The sequence below is a fragment of the Notolepis coatsorum genome (genome assembly GCF_963971535.1).
Source record: "Notolepis coatsorum genome assembly, chromosome: 4".
NCBI lineage: Eukaryota > Metazoa > Chordata > Actinopteri > Aulopiformes > Paralepididae > Notolepis > Notolepis coatsorum.
The window spans coordinates 119,414,390-119,437,147 of record NC_140168.1 but is presented as its reverse complement, the minus strand read 5'-3'; the positions used below and the strand labels follow the sequence as shown (position 1 = coordinate 119,437,147).

Below are 22,758 nucleotides of genomic sequence, written 5' to 3'. Positions count from 1 at the left end.
GCGGTTGGGGGTAAAGGCTTCAAACCCCCAAGCCGTCAGGAGGAGGCCTCTCACTAGGAGAGCAATTACTCCTCACCCACCAGCAGGGGACAGGGGGGGACACAGGGACCCCCCGAACGCCTTGGGAGCACTTTATGTAAAGTTTATGTTTTTTATTTATGTTAATCATTATATGTATTCGGTGAAGAGAGCGGAGGCTCCAACCGGAGGGGGGAATGAATGTGACATGGGGGGGACTGACAGACGAAAGAAGAAGAAAGATGACAATGGTTAAAGGTATAAAAATGATGTCGTTAAACGTTAATGGAATGAATAATGCGATAAAGAGGGGCAAAGTGATGTTGAAATGTAAAAAAAGTGAGGTGGAAGTGATTTTTCTGCAGGAGACACATTTGGTAGCACAGGATCATGAGAAACTGAAGAGATTTGGATATGAAAATGCATACTATAGTTCCTTTAAACGGAACCCGAGGAGAGGAGTAATCACGTTAATCAAAAACACAGTCAAATTTGAATTGATCAAGGAAGTAAGAGACAAGGAGGGAATGTTTGTTCTGGTGAAGGGGAAAATGGAGGGCCAAATGCTTACGTTAGTGAATGTTTATGCACCCCCAGAGAGTGAGAGGGATTTATATGAGACCATTTTTGATATGATAGTGATGGAACTAGAAGGGATATTGATATGCGCGGGAGATTTTAATGTAGTACTGAATCACGACCTAGACACCACGAGTACTAGAAAAGGACGAGCACCCATCATAGGGGTGGACGGTATGGTCTAAAATTTATATCACGGTATAATTTGAAGCATAGACGGTAACGGTATATATCACGGTATCATCGTTTTTGATTACAATTTTTTTTTATTTTATATAATTTTTTTTTTTTATATAAAATATATATATTATATAATTAGACTTGTACTTGTATTATCTGCGAGACATCGCCACCACGCAACAAGCTCCACTGTCTGTGTGTACTCTAGTAGCCTCCAGCTACGGCCAGGATTCTCTGGAGCTGCACCTGGACCTATACTCGAGTAGCCTCGAGCAGCGCTACGGCCAGGATTCTCCGGCGCTGCACCTGGACCCTATTGGCATAACGTTACTTAACTGTGCTCAGCAAGCCCTCAGCTCGAATACGCATCGAATCAGTGTTATAAGACATTGATATCAAGAGCTATCTGTAGCTACTGCTAGCCGGATATATAACGTTAATACAACGCCTCAGTGAATTATTTAGTTCAATGGGACATTTCGTTTTGAACGGTGAACTAACTTGCGCTAACGTGAGCTAACAGGTAGCATACACGTCTCTCTACTAGACTTTGTGGAGCGTTTGTTGATGTCAGGAGCTATCGGTAGCTGGCCGACTAGATACCGTTCGGTTAGACAATGCCTCATCATGTATTAAACTAAAAGTGAATAGTTGACTGGGTCATTTTGTAACGGTAGCTAAGCTAACGTTAGCTCAGGGAGACGCCGCCGTCCTCCCGTGTCTATACGTTACTATATGAATTGAAAATGGGGGACCCTGATGGAAACAAGACAAACGTCTTTCTCAGGTCTGCATCCCCTTAACAATTGTATGTATTGAGCCGTACTGTATTGTACCCATTCTGCAATCTGTTAAATAAAGTTTTCATTCATTCATTCATTCATTCCTGTCCCACTAGACTACTAGACCCGTGTTTACATGCGTGCGGTAGGGGCTGGCACGCCCACTGCACGAAGCCTCCTAAATAACTTTTTCCAGTTTGCACATATCTATTATCTATGACTAATTCTATCTATTTTTAGGGGCAAATGCGAGTGAAATAGTCGCGCTGTGGTTACATGACGTCATTGCTATTTTAGAGCTGCCCTACCGGTTACACGGTATAGTCAAAATCCATACCGTAGAGCAAATTCATACCGTTTATACCGTATACCGTTTATACCGTCCACCCCTAACCCATCAGTAGATATATGAATATTCAGATGATGGAAATGGGAATTACAGATGTTTGGAGGGGGATGCACGCCATGGACAGGGAATACACACATTACTCACACCCACACGTGACATATGCGAGAATAGACTATTTTTTGATGACGACGGGGGACAGTTACAGGGTAGGGGAGAGCAGAATAGGAGTAGCGGACATATCGGATCACAGTGCCATATATCTGACAGTAGATCTGGAAGGGAGACGGAGGAACACGATCTGGAGACTAAATGTAGGAATACTAAATAACAAGGGGGTGGTGAGTCGGATCAAGGAGGAGATAGCCAGGTATAAGGAGGAAAATGACAACGGGACGGTAGACCCGAATATTCTATGGGACACACTGAAGGTGGTGATAAGGGGGAAATTGATGGAGAAGACAGCAATGCTGAAGAAAGCCAGAACGGAGACATATCACAATCTGATAGGGAAGCTGAAGGATCTAGAGGGGAGACACCAGATGTCAAAAGAACAGGGAACGCTCGGAGAAATCAAAGAAGTAAAGGCCAGGATAAATAGGGAGTTATTGACGGAAATAGAAAAGAAAGCGAGGTTCATGAAACAAACGTACTATGAAGGGGGACCAAAAGCGACCAGACTGTTGGCTAGGAGAATTAGGACGCAACAGAAGTTGAACATGATGCACACAATAAGGGATACAAAGACTAATGAAATATTGAGAGACCCAGCGGAAATAGAGAGGACATTTAGAGAATACTATGAGAAACTATACACACAGCCAAAAGCAGCGGGAGAAGAGGAAATAGAAGCATATCTGGAGAAGCTAGAGCTACCATCGATAGGGAAAGAACAGAATGAAGAATTAAATAAAATAATTACGGAACGAGAACTGGAAGAGGCAATTAGTAGAGCTAAAAACAACAAGTCTCCGGGGAGCGACGGATTCCCATCGGAATTCTACAAGACATTTAGAACTGAATTAGCACCCATGTTAGGGGCGGCGTTCAGACACACGATGGAAGAGGGAAAAATGCCCCCCCTCGTGGAAGGAAGCCATAATCACCACGATACCGAAGGAAGGAAAGGATAGAGAATTATGTAGTAGTTTCAGACCTGTGTCCATACTCAACGTGGATTACAAGATGTATACATCGATAATATCAAAGAGATTTGAGACGTTTATGCCAGACATTATAGATGAAGATCAAACTGGATTTATTAAAGGGAGACAGACACAGGACAACGTGAGAAAGACATTACACATAGTAGAGGAGATACAAGAACAAGGAGGTAGCGCGGTACTGATTAGCCTAGATGCAGAAAAAGCATTCGACAGTGTGAGCTGGACATTTTTATATAAAACATTGATGAGGTTCGACTGAACGGGAGGGCGATGAAGATGATCAAGGCACTATATCAAGAACCGACAGCGAGGGTTAAGGTGAATGGCAGCTTGACAGATAGAATCAGATTAGAGAGGGCTACCAGACAGGGATGTTGTCTCTCACCGACGCTCTTCGCCGTTTTCATAGAACCACTGGCACAACTGATCAGACAGACCGAGGACATTAAGGGAGTAAGGATAAAGGGAACGGAATATAAACTAGGACTATTTGCGGACGACGTGATAGTATACATGAGGCAACCAGACAAGAGCTTCCCGGCACTGATGGATCTACTGAAGGAATATGGCCACTACTCAGGTTACAAACTAAACGTGACAAAGACACAGACCTTAGCATGGAACTATACCCCAACGACGGAAATTAGGGAACAGTACGGGATAAGATGGGACATGGACAAGATTAAATACTTAGGGGTGAACATCACGAGAGGGGTGGAGAAACTATATGAGGCGAACTATACACAGATAAATCAGAACATCAAGAGAGACTTAGAGAGATGGACAGTAATGCCCTTGGACTTCAATTCAAGAATAGAGGTCATTAAAATGAACATACTATCAAGGTTACTGTACCTATTCCAGTCACTACCAATACAAATACCACAGAATCAATTCAGGGAGTGGGACAGACTGATATCAAGGTTCATATGGGCGGGGAGAAGACCACGGGTCAGATATAAAACACTACAACTACCAAAGGAAGAGGGAGGGATGGCAGTACCCAGCCTACAAGATTATTACTATGCAGCACAACTGAGAGCAGTGACGTGCTGGTGTAACGACAGATATGAGGCAAGATGGAAAGACATTGAAAAAGAAGGGGAGGGATACAAGGTACAAGCTCTGGTGGGAGATGGGGAACTATTTAAAGAAAAAGAGGGACTATTAGATCCAATCACCAAATACACCTTGACCATATGGAACAGAGTAATAAAAACACACAAATTGGAGAAGCAGTCAGGGGTCCTGAGATGGGTAACACATGACAAGAGATTCAAACCAGGGAGGTTAGACCATGGATTCAGAAGGTGGGAGAGGGGGGGGGGGGGGGGGGGGGCAACAGCGATATGCAAAATGATAGAGAAGGGGGAAATGCAGACACTACAAAAATTAAAGGAGAAATTTGGACTAGAAAACAGGGACCACTTCAGATATCTACAGGTTAGAGACTACTACAACAAAGAAATAAGGGGGGCCAAAGACGAAGAACAGAATGGAATAATAAAGATGATAGTATGGGCATACGAAGGGGGGCAAGGAAGAGTAATATCAGCAATATACCGAGCTATAATGAACAGCAAGGGACACACGACCGATTACATAAGGGAGAAATGGGAGAGAGAGCTAGAGATAGAAATAACAGGGGAGGAATGGGGGAACATATGCGAGGTACAACATTCAACAACAGGATCGAGGATATGGAAAGAGTTTGGATGGAAAAACATAATCAGATTCTTTATAACCCCAGAACTGAAGGGAAAATATGCACCAACACAAAGAGCTTGCTGGAGGATGTGTGGGAAGGAGGGGGCAAATCACACACACATATTCTGGGGATGTCAGAAGCTGAAGGGGTATTGGGAGGAGATAGGGGAGGCAATGATCAGAATATTAGGATACGGGTTACCACAAACAGGACTGGTGCTTTACTTAGGAGACCTGACACACAAGGGAATACAAGGGGGGGACAAATATTTAATAAAGATAATGTTGATAGCGGCCAGAAAAGCAATAACGAGACTGTGGTACAAGGAAGACCCACCGACAATAGCACAATGGGTAGGAATAGTGGAAGAGATACAGGATATGGAGAGGATAACACACATGCTGAGGTTACAGGAAGAGACATTTGGGGAAAGATGGGGAAAGTGGGAGGACTATAAGGGGAACGAAAACGACATCACAGAGGAAGAAACAAATGCAACACAAGAGGGAGAAGGGTAAAGGAGTAAAGAGGTTCAAGGAGGGTCTCTGAACCCATGTCACACACCTGTGCTTTAGTTAGTATTCTCTATCTCTAATATTTGGGTAGGACGATTGCTTTATGTTTTTTCAATTTATGATTTATGTCTGTGGAACTTTTGCTTAAAGGAAAACTCCAACATTTTGGGAAATTAGCTTATTTAACATCTTCCCTGGAGTTAGACAAGAAGATACATACCTTTTTTGTCTCTGTGTGTGCATTTTAGCTTTGGGAATAGACGCTCCGTTAGCATAGCTTAGCTTCATCACTGGAAGTGAGTAGGGGCCGGAGCCTTACAGTGCCTTACAGTGTATTGCAAGGTCTGACATTGACCAAACTTGATATGCATGACCTTGGTGGGCTCTAGGTCAACTCCTGAAAAGGGGGTCAATGTCAGACTTTGCAATCAAAAGTTAGGGGGCTAATAACCCTTGCCATAATTTCAGTGTGCCCCCTAACTTTTGATTGCAAGGTCTGACATTGACCCCCTTTTCAGGAGTTGACCTAGAGCCCACCAAGGTCATGCATATCAAGTTTGGTCAATGTCAGACCTTGCAATACACTGTAAGGCACTGTAAGGCTCCGGCCCCTACTCACTTCCAGTGATGAAGCTAAGCTATGCTAACGGAGCGTCTATTCCCAAAGCTAAAATGCACGCACAGAGACAAAAAAGGTATGTATCTTCTTGTCTAACTCCAGGGAAGATGTTAAATAAGCTAATTTCCCAAAATGTTGGAGTTCCCCTTTAAGTCGATATTTATTATTTCTGTTTTTGGGTATTACATTTTTTATTGTTTTTTTCTTTATAATTTGTCTGTTTAACGGTGTTGTACATTATGTCTATATAATATGTACCTGGAAGACCGACTGAGAGGACAATAATATTCAAATATGATGTTGTTTGTATGCTTGTAATACGAAAATGCAAATAAAAATTGAGTTAAAAAAAAAAAAAAAAAAAAAAAAACGTTTTTTGTAATAGGACCTAATCTTCTGGCATAAGATATTGATGGCTAGTGCATTTGTTTGGCTATTGTAAATAAACTCCCTTTTGAAATGGTGACCGCTGTGTCATTTATGTTTAATGTAGACCTTGTTTTATTTGTACGTCAGCTCTTTGACTGCCCGAGTGGAGTGGACTCAACCTTGATGACCAGGACTCGGACTCGGGTAATGGGGACTCAACTCGTGCTCTTCTTTGGTGACTTGGACTCGAACACTGGGGACTCGAGACTCAACTCGGACTGGAGATTTAGTGACTGGACTACAACACTGCTCTTGAGAGTGATAGAGTGTGGGCAGCAGCTTTTGGAAAGGGCTTTAGCAGGAAAGAAAGGCTGTTGTTAATGTTCACAGAGGAGCTTCACTTACTGACGCCTCTCCTCCACCATGAAACGTAAAGAGATGCTTCAGAACTGAAAGGGCCACTTCGTCAGAAAGCGATGCACAATAGTCTCACACACAACATCCAAAAACTCCTAAATAGTTTTGCACACATTCATTTAGTTTGACAGTTATTGAGAGTAAATGAGTTTGAATGTGGCCACCAGTGACGCCATCGGGGACGTTGAATCCTAGCGTTTCTATTTGAGGTGTTTGACTTATAAGACATTGTTTTTATTTTATTTCTTTTTTATTTTTTATATTATCTTTTTCCCCCTCCTTTTTTCCGATTGTTCTCCCATCCCACTGTTAGTCGTTATGCCAATTCCCAACCCCCTTCCTGGTTGTTGCGCACTCCCCCCTACTGTTGGTCCGGGAGGCCGGAGACTGTCACATGCTTTCCTCCGACACATGTGCAGCCAGCCGGCAGCCAGCCTGGCAGCGCAGATTCTCACCGGGAGAGTGTAACGTGTGGAAGGTCACACTACCTTTCTCCAGATCCTACCCTCGCTGTGCAGGCGCCCCGACCGAACTGTAGGGGTCGCTGTCCACAACGCCCAGGACCCACCCACGGCTTCCCTCCCCCTAACTCAGCCAAACGAGTTAGTATAGCGATCAGCCCGAGCCCGAGGCAATGCTGACTCTCCGGGAGTCGAGACCGCAGCCTCTTGCATTGGTGACGAGCACAATCTCCGCTACGCCACCTGACCGCCCCAAGACATTGTTTTTTTTGACGAAGTGCCCCTTTTTAAAGACCTTCGCAACGCATCTCGGAGAAGTCTTCTTCTGCCATGTCCTACGTCTCCCCACATGTCCAAACAAACGCCTCTTGTTTTATCAGAGCGATAATAGCGACTTATCCTCCTCTCTCCTCCTCATTGTCCTCTTCTCCTCTCCCACTTATTTATTAATATTTGCCATCTTTATTTGCTCCTTCCCCTCTTCGCCTCTCCCTCTCCTCCTTCCCCCCCTCCGCTATCCTTTCTTCTGTTACCTTCGAGTTATTTTCTCCCTGCTCCTTCCTCCCCTCTATCATCCCTCCTTCTCATCCCGCCCCTTCTCCTCCACCCCCCCACCCAGACGTTCCACACCCCCAGCCTGGGCGATGAGGAGTTCGAGATCCCCCCCATCTCGCTGGACCCCGACTCGGCCCTCACCGTGTCCGATGTGGTGTCCCACTTCGGTGAGCTGTCGGACGCGGGCCCCTCGAACGCGTGCGCGGCAGTGCCGGGGAACGCCGTGGTCGGAGGCGACGACCCCTCCTTCGCCTCCACCTTTGTCAACCCCCAGTCGCAGGGCCTGGAGCACCTGGGCCTGGGAGTCATCAGTCAACCGGGCGGGGGCGCTCTGCTGGGGTCCACCCTGGGCATGGTGAGGGGGGCACAGAACTGGAAATGGGACAGGAAGGGGGCATACTGTGTCACTAAAATGTTAAGACCCGGACGGGTCAGTGATGTCACAAGACTGGAGACTGGAGACCAGTCACATGTGAGCGGCGCGGGGAGCGGAGCGGGCGGTTTTGACGTGAGCGACGGAGTGGGTTTTAAAATGGTTCGGCGCAACGTCCGGAGCGAGAGTTCTCCTCCGCTCCAATCCACTCCGGGCCGCTCACAGTGGTCTAACACTGATGTAATATACATGTAGTACAATGCCAAAGCAACAGATGGCGATGTACAAACATGAAGGCCATTTTCAACCAATGAGAAGGGTGAACCGTCACTCACATCCTGTTAGAAAAAGTATATGACGCCATTGTTGTTGTCGTTAGCTTACATGCTAACGTTAATGGCAGCGACCATAGCATTGTGGCTAGGCTAGCTATCATCGCTTAGTAGAGCTATAAACAACGTTATTTAACATTGCAGAATGGGTACAATTACAATACGGCTCAATACAAACAATTGTTAAGCGGCCCAGGGGGTGTAGACTGTTGTAGTTTGGTCAAATCAAGCCAATTTACATCATGCTCCAAAAAAAAAGAAAAATCTGCCGAGCGATGTGGAGCGGGGACCGGGGAGCGCTCGATTCAAGGTGAGCGGTGAGCGACTTGGGGGCGGGGTCAACATGAGTGATTAGCGGAGCGGAACAAGCCGTCTAGAGCGAAGAGCGGATTTCTCGCCCGCGCCGATCCACTCACGGGCCCTGCTGGAGACCAATCACATGTAGCACTGAGTTACCTCCCCTTTTACCACTGGAGACCAGTCACATGTAGCACTAAGTTACCTCCCCTTTTACCACTGGAGACCAATCACATGTACAGTAGCACTAAGTTACCTCCCCTTTTACCACTGGAGACCAGTCATATGTAGCACTAAGGCCCTGTTTAGACGGAAACGCTAGCAGGTGAATCCGCAAAAATATTTTTTCGGATATGTCTTTCGTTTATACGGAAACAGCGTTTTTACGGGGTGAAACCGCAAAAAAGTGAGACTACCTTCCAGGGTGGAATTCCTAGAAACGATAAACCTTTGCGCTCTCATCTAAACTGTCAAACCGCATAAAACGATGACGAAAGGGTTGTCATGGCTCTCGTCGCGCGTACTGCTTACATCACAGGCATGCGCCAGTAGCCTAGAAGCGTAAACAAAGCATGTCTGATTCTATCCATGGCGATCACCTGAAGGCTACATTGGCAGTACTTTTAAATACACAAGAATCTGTCCCGCGGCGTGACTGGACCCACTGTCTGTGAGTGACTCTGCTTTGGTCCAATCACATTCCCCACCCACAGTCTGCGAATCAGAGGCAGAGTAGGGCGGGTCTTCACAGCACGTCATGTGACATATGCGCCAATCGTGTGACAGCGGGGCTCAGTCGTCTCGAGTTGTTACAGCCTCGTCTGCACTGAGAATTCCACCCCAAAACGCTAGTCTAAACGCAAAATTAAAAGTGAGACCGTAAGACGACTTTTACGGTTTCTGTTCAGACTCTCTCCGTCTAAACGTAGCCTAAGTTATATCCCCTTTTACCACTGGAGACCAGTCACATGTAGCACTAAGTTACCTCTCCTTTTACCACTGGAGACCAATCACATGTAGCACTAAGTTACCTCCCCTTTTACCACTGGAGACCAATCACATGTAGCACTAAGTTACCTCCCCTTTTACCACTGGAGACCAGTCACATGTATCAAATCAAATGTATTTGTAAGGCCCGACAACACGTTAATGTCCCCATGGGTTAGACACGTCTTCTTTAAACAAGTCAAGAAGAAACATCACAATAAGTCAAGAACAAAACAAAAACACCATAAAGTCCAAAGAAATTAAAATAAATGCAACACTCCGAGACATACCCCACACGAAGGTAAGGAAAAACTCACTAAAACTTAGCAATAGGAAAAAATTTACCACAGGCAATGTGGAGGAGAGAAACCTTAGAAGGGCCATTCAAGGGGGGGATCTCCCTTCTTAGATGTCGGTGATAGTTGTGTTGCAATAAAACAGGCGAACAGTTGGTAAGCATGTAATGAAACACAGATAAGTGCATGCGATAGCAACTGAACATTTTGAAAGATTAAAGATAGAGCTGATAGCGGATCTATTTGAGGCAAAGGGGGCGGCGCAGAGAGGGTCGCATCCTCCCGGTCATCATCACGGGACGTCCAACACTCCGGTCATCACTCCGAGACAGCCACTCACAGGGAGACAGGGAGACGGGACAGGCGCTAGACAGTTTGCGTGATTGTGATGTGATGGATGTAGCACTAAGTTACCTTCCCTTTTACCACTGGAGACCAATCACATGTAGCACTAAGTTACCTTCCCTTTTACCACTGGAGACCAGTCAGTCACATGTAGCACTAAGTTACCTTCCCTTGCCCGGCAGCGTGGGTAGTGCCCTGGACTCGTGATTTGGAAGATCACCGGTTCGAGCCCCGGTCAAGGCCGTTGTGGGAAAGTGGTGTTGTTGTCCAGCAGACAGCACTCTGTCCTCTGGACTCGTCAGTAGCAATGCCCCTGTGATGATCGGAACACCCTGTAGTTGTGAGTGCCGTCCTTCGGATAAGACGTTAAACTGAGGTCCCACTCCCGACTGAATTTGGTCATTAACACATTGACCGCCATAAACGGCGTTACGACGTGTTTGATGTCCATGCTAATTCTGCCAAACCACGCTGTACGACGTTATTGAGATCATATTTCATATTTTCGCCATGGCATTCATAATTCCGCCACCCAGCCTCTCAGAGTCAGCGCCAGAGCGAATTTAACGGGGGGCATATGGTAATTTCGGGGGGGGGCATAAAATATAGGCTTCAGAAAACGAATTTCCCGCAAACCAACATGCATTTCAAAACATGAGAGCGCATAAGAGATAAGACAGTCTCTGTCTCTCTCTTTCTCTCTCACGTCACAACAAACACACTGTATTGTATGTGTACCCATTCTGCAATCTGTTAATAACGTTTTCAATCAATCAACTCGCGTCTTGCGCACACACACACAAATTAAACAGTATGAAATAAGCCAGAGGCTGGGCTTTACTTTCATTAATAAGTGAAAGTAACTGTTAACGGTGCTCCTGGTTGAGAACACATTACTCACTGTCTGCATATGCCTTGTTATGTCTGTGCCAGTACTGTACAGCGGGGCAGGTCCATGGATCCTCTTACAACCACTACGCAACTCTCTGACTCTAAACCCGATCTCCGATTGACCCCCACCGCCCACCCCCTCCCCTCGCATATAATAATCAATAACTACACGCAAGCTTATCATGCAACGAAATAAGATTGGAGAGGGGGGCGAGACTGTTTGCTGTTTTTTATAAACTGGGATCAACACTGCTCAAAACGGCATTATTTCCGTATTTGGCTGCCTGCTGCGCCTGCGCTGTGATCACAGCGCATGCGCATCATGCACCCAACGCTGGAAATAATGCCGTTTTGACCAGTTTATAAAAGATATTTAAAATGTTTATTAGCAACGCAGAGCTTTCTAACCCTCCCGTATCTCTGTCCAAGACCCTCGTGCAACTGTGAGCACCTTTGAAATTTCTCTGTGATACTTGTATAACGAACGGTTCGACCAGAACCAGTCCTTCATGGTAAATCTAGGTTGGTTTCCTATTGAGGAGCAAGTGACTGTGGATTCACTCGGTGCATCAGTCACGAAAGGGGCTACGTGCGATCAAACATACACTTCTTTTAAGACTTTTTTTTTGTTTAATTTCGTTTAATAATAGGCCAAATAGCCTATTTATAAAGGAAAACATCTGACTTTTACTATAATAAAAATAATTAAATGTTTAATTATTTTATTTTTTTTATAATAATTGCCTATGGCATTTTGGAGGGGCACAGTGTGTCATCTGGGGGGGCATGGCCCGCGAATGCCCCCCCATGGCGCCGACACTGCAGCCTCTGCTGATGCAGTGGGAGCCTGCACAACAGTGCAACGCTTCAATACCGCCGCCTGGTGGATGATCGGGCGAGTTACAACCGGCAATGGATCTGGTGATCTCGGTGCATCTGGGAAATCCATCCAGCAGTCACATATCGTTGCGGGACTCTAGACACACATTTGTGTATATGGATCGCTGCCATAACTCAATAATCGATATGATTTGGGCGTTTATTGCGCCATACAAACCGGAAATGGATCTAGTCGATCGACGTCAAATAAGTGGGATCTCTCATCGGCGAACGGTAAGAGGACAGTAACGTTACTTTCAGCTTGATTGTTTATTCTTTTCAATGCAAACCGCTCTGATCAATATATCACCCATACTACATAAAGCATTTACTGACGATCACGGAATTATAAACGACCCCCCCCCTTTCATCCGCGCATGATGAATCATAATGTATACGATCATGTACCGTTGAATTTTTTAATATAGCGTGTATCTGCAATAAACGGCAGTTGATAATCTATATATGCGTTTATGCCTATAACTCATGTTCTATGAATTACTGCAGAAAACGATAAAAACATACTTATATTCTAGAAGCTATTTTTGGAAGAATCTATGAATGAAAAAATATAACGTTCCTACATCCTGAATGATAGATAATCGATGTTGAATGGGTCATAGTAATGTCAATTTAGCAATACAATTTAAAAAGTTATAGCCCTGCAAAGAAGGTGAACATCTCCATAGGCTTAGACTGGTGGCAGTGATCATACATTGATGGATAGAAGCGTGGCAGTCAATGTGTTAAAGAACCCAGGGCACCTATCGCAAAGAGCAGGGGGTTCCCTGACGTTCCCCTTAATTGGTTGATCCCTGTCTCCTGAGCCTTTCGGCCATTGTGTAGTGTGATGTGTGCCTGGTGTCAGTGTATGGTAGCCATTGAGCCTGCGTTGTCCAAGGTTGGGTGCTACACATTAGTGGTGAAGGAGGCAATTTCCACCCTACATTGTAAAGCGCTTTGAGTGAAAAATGCGAGATAAATGATCATTCATCCTAAGTTATCACAAGTGACTATTACCTACACATATTAGCAGTACTTTAGCCTCTTCCCTCTTTTTCTACTCTTTTACTAGTTCTATTGTTCTTTTGACTCCTTACTAGTTTTAGTCTTGCTTATTTTACATTCTCTTTTTTTACTCTTGCTAGCTTTTATGTTCTTCTTTTACAATGTAGCGCTTTGAGATTTGCTCCACAACTATAAAGCGCCCTAGAAATCAAATATATTATTATTATTATTCCCTCTAGCTGTAACCATGGCTGCATGTGGGGTTATAACTAACCATTTCAAGTTTCAAGTTCAAGTTTTGTTTTATTTGTCACACATAACATTACAGTGAAATGCTTTGTTCTGTATGAGCCCCCTGAGATTGTGCTTCATACAGAAAAAAAAAGAATAAAGACCAAACACTATTATATACAAACTAAAGTACAAAATGCAAAAATGAGGTAGAGATGTGTCCACATTTTAATGATATTTTTTTAATGTATTTAAAATGTATTTATTTTTCATCTCATCATTACATTTTATTCTTCATAATTCTGCAGGACCTCCATCCCATCGGCTATCAGTTCGGCAGCTCATCCCCGATGACCATCGACGTCCCGCTGGGCGACATGGGCCACGCCCTGCTGGGGTCCAACCAGCTGACCACCATCGACCAGTCGGAGCTCAGCGCTCACCTGGGGCTGGGCCTGGGCGGGGGCGGCATCCTGCAGAGCTCCCAGTCGCCGGAGCCCCTGTCGGCCACCGCGTCGCCCACCAGCTCCCTGCAGGACGACGACATGGACGACTTCAGGCGGGTACGTCTGTAGCGCGTTGGAGAAGGTTCCCCTTAACTCATTGGGCACCACCCACTTTCCCCATCTGTACCGACTGGCGCCAGCGTTATTGACCATTTTAACGATGTTTGCAGACTCATCGTGTGTTCTGTATTATAGCTATGGAGACAATAGTATGGCTAATTTGACAGGCATTGTTCATAGTCCATTACTGACTAATCAGTTAATTTCTACACACTGTAGTTTGTAGTTTATTACGCGCTAAACATTGCCCATTTCCATAATAATCCAGTCTTTTTCCATAGATTGCAAGATATGATGCGTTATATGCAATAAGTGCCAAATCGTTCTGGTTGATCGCTTGAAACCCCAAATACTCCCAAATCAAAAGTATATACCATGTACATATGTGCCTTCACAAAATCATCAAGGGGGGTCTTTATGTGTAAAAAGGGATTGTCTGTTTAGTTTTGTTAAGAGAATTCTCAATAAGGGCCTCACTATACCCTCTAGATCTAAAGTTTTGACAAAGCTCCTTGGCTTGTGTATCAAAAATGTCATCTGCATTACAAATACGTTTATATCTCAAAATCGGACTAAATGGAAGACTCCTCTTGAGCTCTGGCGGGTGATAACCAGGCATGCGTTCTTCATGGGACGGGGTTGCACTCGACGTCCCCACTCTGTGCAACCCCAGATAAGTACTCGCTATTTGCATATCAATAGCGCCGGTCGTCAGGTGTGTTAAATACGTTCTCAGATACATTCACACCTAACTTGTTGTGAATGACATGTGTTGCATTCCATTCGTAGAGGCAATTAGGCACTGTCTTTAGTCTGTGCTCAAGCGAGGCTACATTAAATACGCATTCGCGGGAGCGCGCGCACGCGCTGGGAGCTTGCGTGCACGTGGCGCCATTAGGTGCGTGCAACCCCAGATGATTTCAATAACGCACCACTGGTGATAACTGCTATAATAGAGAAACTAATTTCGATCACTCTTTTTTGAAAACTTCGGTATGGACAATTATTGTCTCTCTTTTTCACCAATACATCAAGGAATGCTATGGAATGTGAATCATAATTCAAAGTAAACTTAATAGTCTCTCTGAGAGTTGAGAAACAAGTGGAACTCTTCCAGAGCCTCTTTAGTGCCAGACCATACAAAAAATAAATCATCAATATACCTCCAATAGGCTTTAATCTGTCCAACATATGGATTATTATTAAAAATACATTCAGACTAGGCGATCAGGTGGCGTAGCAGAGATTGCGTTCGTCACCAAACGCCGGAGACGCTGGATTCGCCTGTTCGAATCCAGCTCCCGGCGTTGTCACCAGCTTGGCTGGCCGTTCACACTAATACAATTGGCTGTATTAGAGGGTGGGAAAGTTGGCGGGGTGGGTCCGGGTCGTTGTAAACAGCGACTCCTACAGTTCGGTCGGGGCGCCTGCTCAGCGCGGATAGGATCTAAGGGGGGTAGTGTGATTCTTCCACACGTTACACCCTCTCAGTGAGAGTCCGCGCTGCCAGACCGACTGTGGGCGGTAAGTGCGCAGCGACCAGGAAGGGGATTGGGAATTGGCATAACGACTAACATTGGGATGGGAGAAAATCGGAGGAAAAAGGAGGGGGAAAAAGATCAATACAAAAATTAAAAATAAATACATTCAGACTCAAACTTCGACATAAAACAGTTGGCCATATAGATATTAACCGCTACCGGGCTGCCCATAGCTAGGCCTCTTTTCTTAATTTTTTTTACCTACTTTTTCTCCTCCTTTTTCTGTGATGTTTTTCTCCCCATCCCAATTTCCTCTCGTGCCAATTCTCCCTCCCCTGTCCTGATCGTTGCTCGCATGTGCCCCCCACTGGCCGGTCGTAGGGAGGATAGAAGCCCATCACATGTCCCCTCCGATACATGTGGAGGCAGCCAGTCACTTCTTTTCACCTGCCAGCGCGGATACTCATTGGCGAGGTGTAACGTGTGGGAGGCTCACACTACCCCCGCTATTTCCTGTCTTTGCTGTGCAGGCGTCCTGACCTACCTGTAGGAGTCGCTGTTTACAATGACCAGATTACCACCCATCGACTCCCCTCCCGCTGACTTTGCCAATTGAGTCAGTATGACGGCCGGCCCAAGCCGGAGGCAACGCCGACAGCCGGATTCGATACCGGTGTCTCTTGCGTTGGTGACGAGCGCAATGTCCGCTGCGCCACCCAGCCACCCGCTAGGCCTCTTTTCTGTAAATAATATTGATCCTGAAAATGAAAATAATTCTTATTAAGGACTTCCTGAGTCAATGATATTAATGCCTCGGTAGAGGGATGTAGCTCTATTCTCTGATGCACTTAACCCATCACTATGTGGGATGCTAGGATATAAAGTAGAAACATCCATAGTACACAACATATCAGTAGCTTCTATACTGCACTCATACAGCTCACTGTCGGTAGTGTCCTTTAAATAACCAGGTTGTGCTGCAGCCAGTTCTTTAAGGTGCGAGTCATCACACTTTGAGATAGGTTCTGTAAGTGACCCGATACCAGCCACAATAGGTCGACCTGGTGGGTTATGAAGATCCTTGTGAATTTTGGGCAAAGTGTAAATAATAGGTCTTCATTAGGTTATCATTCACCATGAACATAAATTCCTTCTCAGAAATCTCACCCTCCTCCGAGATTATGTGCAAAATAAGCATTGTTTGTTTGGTGAAGTGCCCCTTTAATTCCTTTAATTGCTCTTTGTAATCGTTCAATGAAATGGTGATCATTCCGTAATATACAGCCTTCTGATCTCTCTCTCTCTCTCTCTCTCTCTCTCTCTCTCTCTCTCTCTCTCTCTCTCTCTCTCTCTCTCTCTCTCTCTCTCTCTCTCTCTCTCTCTCCCCCCCTCCGTTAGAGTGTACTGGTGGAATCCCCGGTGTCTCTCGCCGTCTCCCCTGCGGTCATCTCCCTCCTCGACCCCTCCCTCTCGGACTCCCCGCTCCCCACCCTCCTCACCTTCGGCGCCCCCCCGGCGACGGCCCGGAAAGGGGGAGGCGCAGGGGGCAAGAAGGGCAAGAAGAAGAGAGACCCCAACGAGCCCCAGAAGCCCCTGTCGGCCTACGCCCTGTTCTTCAGAGACACGCAGGCCGCCATCAAGGGGCAGAATCCCAATGCCACGTTCGGAGAGGTGTCCAAGATAGTAGCCTCCATGTGGGACAGTCTGGGAGAGGAGCAGAAACAGGTGGGGCGAGAGCAGGGTCCGTGTAGGTATTAACCAGGGCCCTCATTTATCAATGTTGCGTACGCACAGATATGTGCGTAACCCGTGCGTACGATCATTTCTAAGCAAAGTGTGGGACTTATCAATTTGAACGTGTGCTTGACTTTGTGCGTATATCTACGCTCAGCTCAGACCATGCATACCTGGCGCCCGGCAGTAGAATATGGAGACTGCAGACGGACGGCATTATGCTTTCATCAGTTTCATGCATTAGTTTCAATGCGGAAATAAGCTTCCGTGCATTACTTTCAACACTGGCGCGTGTTCTGTATGAACCGTAATTCATTATAGTTAATTGTAAAATAGCGACAGTACAAGAGGTTGGCCTGCTTGTTTGGCACGGGGGGGCAGACGCAGAACACCCACCTCCAAACGCGATTAAATATTGTTTCAAATAAAAAGCGAAATACTATTATTTTGTGTGTCATGTTTCCAAATAAGATTGGTCACAACGAAATGCTTTCTACTTCAATTTGTTGGTTAGAATAGATGACCTCCGTTGAAACTTCACTGAGACTAAGACAGTCTATTTGTGAGCTCCCGCACAGACGTGATATTAATAATAATAATAGCTTCATTTTATATAGCGCCTTTCAAGAGACCCAAGGTCGCTTTACATAGATAGGGGGGGAAAATAACAAAGTAACAAACATAGTGGACAGACGCAACATAAATATGATGATAGAATTCAAGTTTGCGTTTTTATTGATCACATAGGCATGCTATACATATAGGCTACATGGCAGTGAGATTCATTGGTCTTGTACTCTCGTATTATAGTTATAGTATATGCTATTGTCAAGAAGGAAGTAGTTTCAAGTTTCAAGTTTCTTTAATAGTTGTCATACAGAAGTACAGAATACTTTCATACAAAATGCTTCTTACTGTTACGCTCCAGAGACTGTGCTAGACAAGATAGTATCAAATAACATAGTATAGCATGTAATTTAGAAGTAGAAAATGAGGTCACAATGTTCAGTATAGACATATGTACAATGTTCGATGCAGAATAGACGTAACTGAGTTACCATATAATATACAATACTATGCAGTGTACTAATGTACAGTACTATATAGTGCAAAGCAGAAATGGGATGAGGGTACAATTTAGGTACAATTTACAGTAAGGTGTACGAGTTGTAGTGCAATCCTTCATCAATAAATATAAAGTGTGGGTGCTACAGTGTGTTTGTTTAAAGTGAGTGTGTGCTATAAAGTGTGTGGAGTGGGTGCTACAGTGTGTTTGTTTAAAGTGAGTGTGTGCGTGTGGATGTGTGTGCTATGTGCGTTTGATGGTTGTTGTTGTGTAGTGTTCATTGTTCGTTTAGCAGCCTGATGGCCTGGGGATAGAAGCTTCTTCTGAGTCTTTCTGTGCTCGCCTTGAGACTCCGGTATCGCTTGCCTGACCGCAGCAGTTCAAAGAGGCAGTTGTTCGGGTGACTGGAGTCTTTAATGATTCTCTTAGCCTTGCCCCTGCAACGCTTGTTGTAAATGTTCTGGAGGGTGGGGAGCCCCCCTCCAATTGTGCGTTCGGCTGAACGTGTCACTCTTTGTAGTCTGCTTCGGTCTTGTGCAGTGCTATTCCCAAACCAGGAGGTGATGTTGCCAGTCAGGATGCTCTCTATTGTACATGAGTAGAAGTTCTTAAGGATCTTCTGACTGACTTGGAACTTCCTTAGGCGCCTGAGGAAGTAGAGGCGTTGTCGTGCCTTCTTCACAACACTGTCAATGTGTGTGGTCCATGTCAAGTCCTCGGATATGTAGGCTCCGAGGTACTTGAAGCTGTTGACTCTCTCAACCGGTGCCCTGTCGATGCTGAGGGGGCTGTAGTCCTTGACCCCCGACCTCCTGAAGTCCACAATCATCTCCTTTGTTTTGCTGACGTTCAGGGAGAGGCTGTTTTCCTGGCACCATCCCGCCAGGACCTTGACCTCTTCCAGGTAGGCCCTCTCGTCGTTGGCAGAGATCAGGCCCACCACCAATGTGTCGTCAGCAAATTTGATGATTGTATTGCTACTCCGCTGAGCCACACAGTCGTGTGTGTACAGGGAGTAGAGGAGGGGACTCAGAACACAGCCCTGGGGGGCCCCTATGTTCCTTTACATTATTATTACATTATTTTCAATCGTGGCTTTCCTTTAATTTGTATAGCCGAGAAGCAGTCTCCTATCAGCTTCATTAATCCCGACCCATCTCAACCACAGCATAACTGAGACCGGCTATGGAAACAAATCATAAATATACTACTGTAAATAAAATAGCATAACATTATAAAGGATAGGCTATAGCAGGGGTTCCCTTTCTTCCCCGAGCCCCATGATTCCCTGGAGACATATAGGAATATGATATGATATATAGGCTATACATGAGTCCGTCAGCGAGGAGATTTAGCCATTTGAGAATAGGCTATTATGGCCAAACGAGGGCCTATAGCCTATAAATATTATTAAATGTTTTCATAAGCGTAAATGTTACGAAGGATCAGATTAAACCGAATATATATATTTATTGATTGATATATATTGCATAATATTTGTATATTGTCTGATATCCCTTGTGTATTCTTTGTACATATACACGGAATATCCCTTTAACCTAGTACAGACCATAATATTTCGTTCTCCTATTGGACAGCGGTCCCTTAGGCGCCACTGCCATACCCCCAGGGTCTGGTTCAAAGTCACCGCCAAAGACATGCCTGCACATGAACGGCTCTGCGCAAGAATACGAGACAGGAATAAGGCTGGTACTAGTTTGTTCACCTAACGTATAAATATGGCGCAGGTGAATACAGAAGTAGTTCGAGTTACCCAAGTGAAGCCTCACCCACGATACAACGTGCGGTGAAGTAGGGCCCGTTTGGCCCCAAATAGAGCATTGAGACCGCGTGCAAATTGATAACTGAAGTATCAGAGTTTAACGCTGTACCGTCGAGTTCGACCTATTCTATTAATTCAGTAATAGTCTATTTATGTATAGTGTATCGTGCGGCTACCGTTCTACAGTGACCAGCATCACCAACGTTTCCTCGTACCAGCTAGTGTGCTTATCCAGGCTGGGCAGCTTAACCTGGCGCCTTCACCCGAGGAGCCCTAGACGAGGACCGTGCGGACATGTACACTGGATAACCTACCCGACGACTACATAGCCGTTTTCGGCTGGATTATATTTGCTTTGGTCCTGTAACTGATGGAGCGGAGAATCGTCTACACCCACAATTGTGTGGGATATACCCTGTGAGGAGCATCGTCGAGCCCGCCTCTAGGACGCCCGAGGCTGGCTAGCTTTCTTCAATGCGGAGCTGCATACCGGAGAATAGCTGCTGCTTTCGTCTGCCGATCAAGGGAGTAATGTACCGTCTCCCGTAGCAGGAGCTTATTGAGTCCCCGTTGATCCAGACTTTCGTTACCGACAAATCCTCTCCCCTTGCTGGCCTACAACCGGAGGGACCCTACCAGTATCTCCCGCTGCCTTACTAGTGTACCATAGATATAATTCCTAAGATACAGGTGGTATTCATTATCTCCTGCGTAATATGATAATGGACTTACGTTATTGATTTACTCATTTACTCACGCACATTCTTCGCCTTATAAGCGCGACCCTACGTAAAGTATTGTTATATACTATCATTGCTGCTAATAAATATTATTATAACCCAGATTTGTGTGGAACCGTGTCATTGTGGAGGTGTTCATATCATATACCTGTGTACTGTATGGCCAGTAGTAATGTACATAAGACAGTAGTGGTTTAATGATACCATACTTATTAATACAGTCAGGGAATTGTACCCCTCAGTTACAGTAAAGATACAAGGACAACAGTTATATTAACGATCAAGTTAGTTTACTGTATGCAGGCTTCGCAGTGCTCCGTGTGACATGTCTGTGCCATGCTGCGTTATGTGCAAATTACTGTTGCATAATGTAGGCTATGCATATATAATTTATATAGGCTATACCTAATACCGACAACAAAATAGATTGTATGCCTCTACAAATCATATTATAACCGGTAGCCAATCGAACGAAACGAATAAAGGCATTCATATTCCAGCATGGTTATAATGACATTGACAGTTTGACACCAACGCCAAACAGTGGTTAACGGTCTTTATTAGTATTTTGAGCTGTTCAGGCAGAATTGCACCAATGGTCTTAGGGAGCCGTTGATATCTGACATCACCGTGTACAAGTCCGACAGCCTGTCGCGTATTTCTCCCATAACACGCGTTGTGTCTTCTTGGTTCGACAGCGCGTTAAATTATTTGCTTAGACCTCCGTGAACAATCTCCCTCTCAGTGAAGTTTCTCAGAGTTCGCTCGGGTTAGACCATTATTTCACATCCCATGGAGGTGTTTCATTACCAAATATGGATAATCATGCACGAGCATTGAACAAATGGTATTTATCAACATGGAGGAGCGTAGGACCCGTGTACGCACGGTTGATAAATCCCGATTTTTCTGTGCGTACACACATTCTAAATTCCGTGCGTAGGAACTGAAATAGAACACTTTCTACGCATTGTTGATAAATGAGAGCCCATTTTGGTTCACCTGGTCCAGTCAAGCAGGGGTATTCACCTTGTTCAGTCAAACAGGTTTATTCACCTGGTTCAGCCAAGATGGTTTATTCATCTTGTTCACCTGGTTCAGTCAAACAGGTTTATTCACCTGGTCCAGTCTGATCCGATCCACCTGCCAGAACTTGAAGCTCAAAACGAGAGCGAATACCTACAGAAGAATATTGCAGGGGATTTTGGCAATTTTATTTGGGCCGCTACCCACACGGTTAGCTGTGTTGCTCATTCCATGAATGCACAATCCTTACAAGTTGTACCTCGTTGTAAAGGTGACTAATCAGCCTTTCCAAAGATATTAAATACAATACCAATTGGTATTATTAAAGGGGAGCAATAATCGACCGAAATAACGTTTCCGAACTTTTTTTGAGGAGTTTATATATATAATTGGAGCTCTGTATTATGAATATGCATAACAAATCAAATTCATCATCATTGTAACTGAGGGGTACAATTCCCTGACTGTATTACTAGATATGATACTTACTACCACTACCTTTGTACTTAATATTCGGCCACCCAGTACTCGGCATAAATATATTATGATAAACACTCTCACGTAGATGAAACGGATCCAACACAAATGTACGAAGTCGAAGTATGCGTTTATTACTACACAGCAATGGTGTGTAGAGCAAGCACTTAATCACTTAATTACATTTATGAATTGAAATAGTATGCACTTTTATGGCAAAGAGTATTCGTTGGTATATCAATAGAGAATGTCCAATCTCTGGTGGCGCAGGCGGTAAATATACGACCTGGAATAGTTAAGGAATAACAGCAATGATACTTTAATGATTATAAGACTGGATACACTAAGGGGGGTAATCCGGTCGCTTGTAAGACAACAGGAGTAGGAGGGGGGGGGGGGGTAGAGTCTGGCTGCCTCGTCCGGCCAAGGGTATCCTGGGTGAACCCACAGTTGTGCAGCTCGGTGCGCCAGCGATCCTTGGACCACAGATGAAAGCAGGTGGACTCTCTGTGAGCCGGCTCTCTCCGGTCC

The 22,758-nt window shown here is 45.0% G+C and overlaps 1 protein-coding gene across 3 annotated transcripts in view; it reads left to right on the top strand.

The window, feature by feature from the left end:
* Positions 1-22,758, top strand: part of tox4b (TOX high mobility group box family member 4 b) — a gene marked incomplete at its 5' end in the record, with an annotated part of 52,192 nt that overhangs the window by 4,637 nt on the left and 24,797 nt on the right. For 2 of the 3 annotated variants that reach the window (XM_084312824.1, XM_084312823.1), the window contains 3 exons: positions 7,780-8,070; positions 13,663-13,917; positions 16,800-17,126. In XM_084312824.1, coding sequence (XP_084168950.1) covers positions 7,780-8,070; positions 13,663-13,917; positions 16,800-17,126 — 873 coding nt within the window. The remainder of the gene's footprint in view (positions 1-7,779; positions 8,071-13,662; positions 13,918-16,799; positions 17,127-22,758) is intronic. The other variant, XM_084312825.1, reaches the window with a different exon arrangement.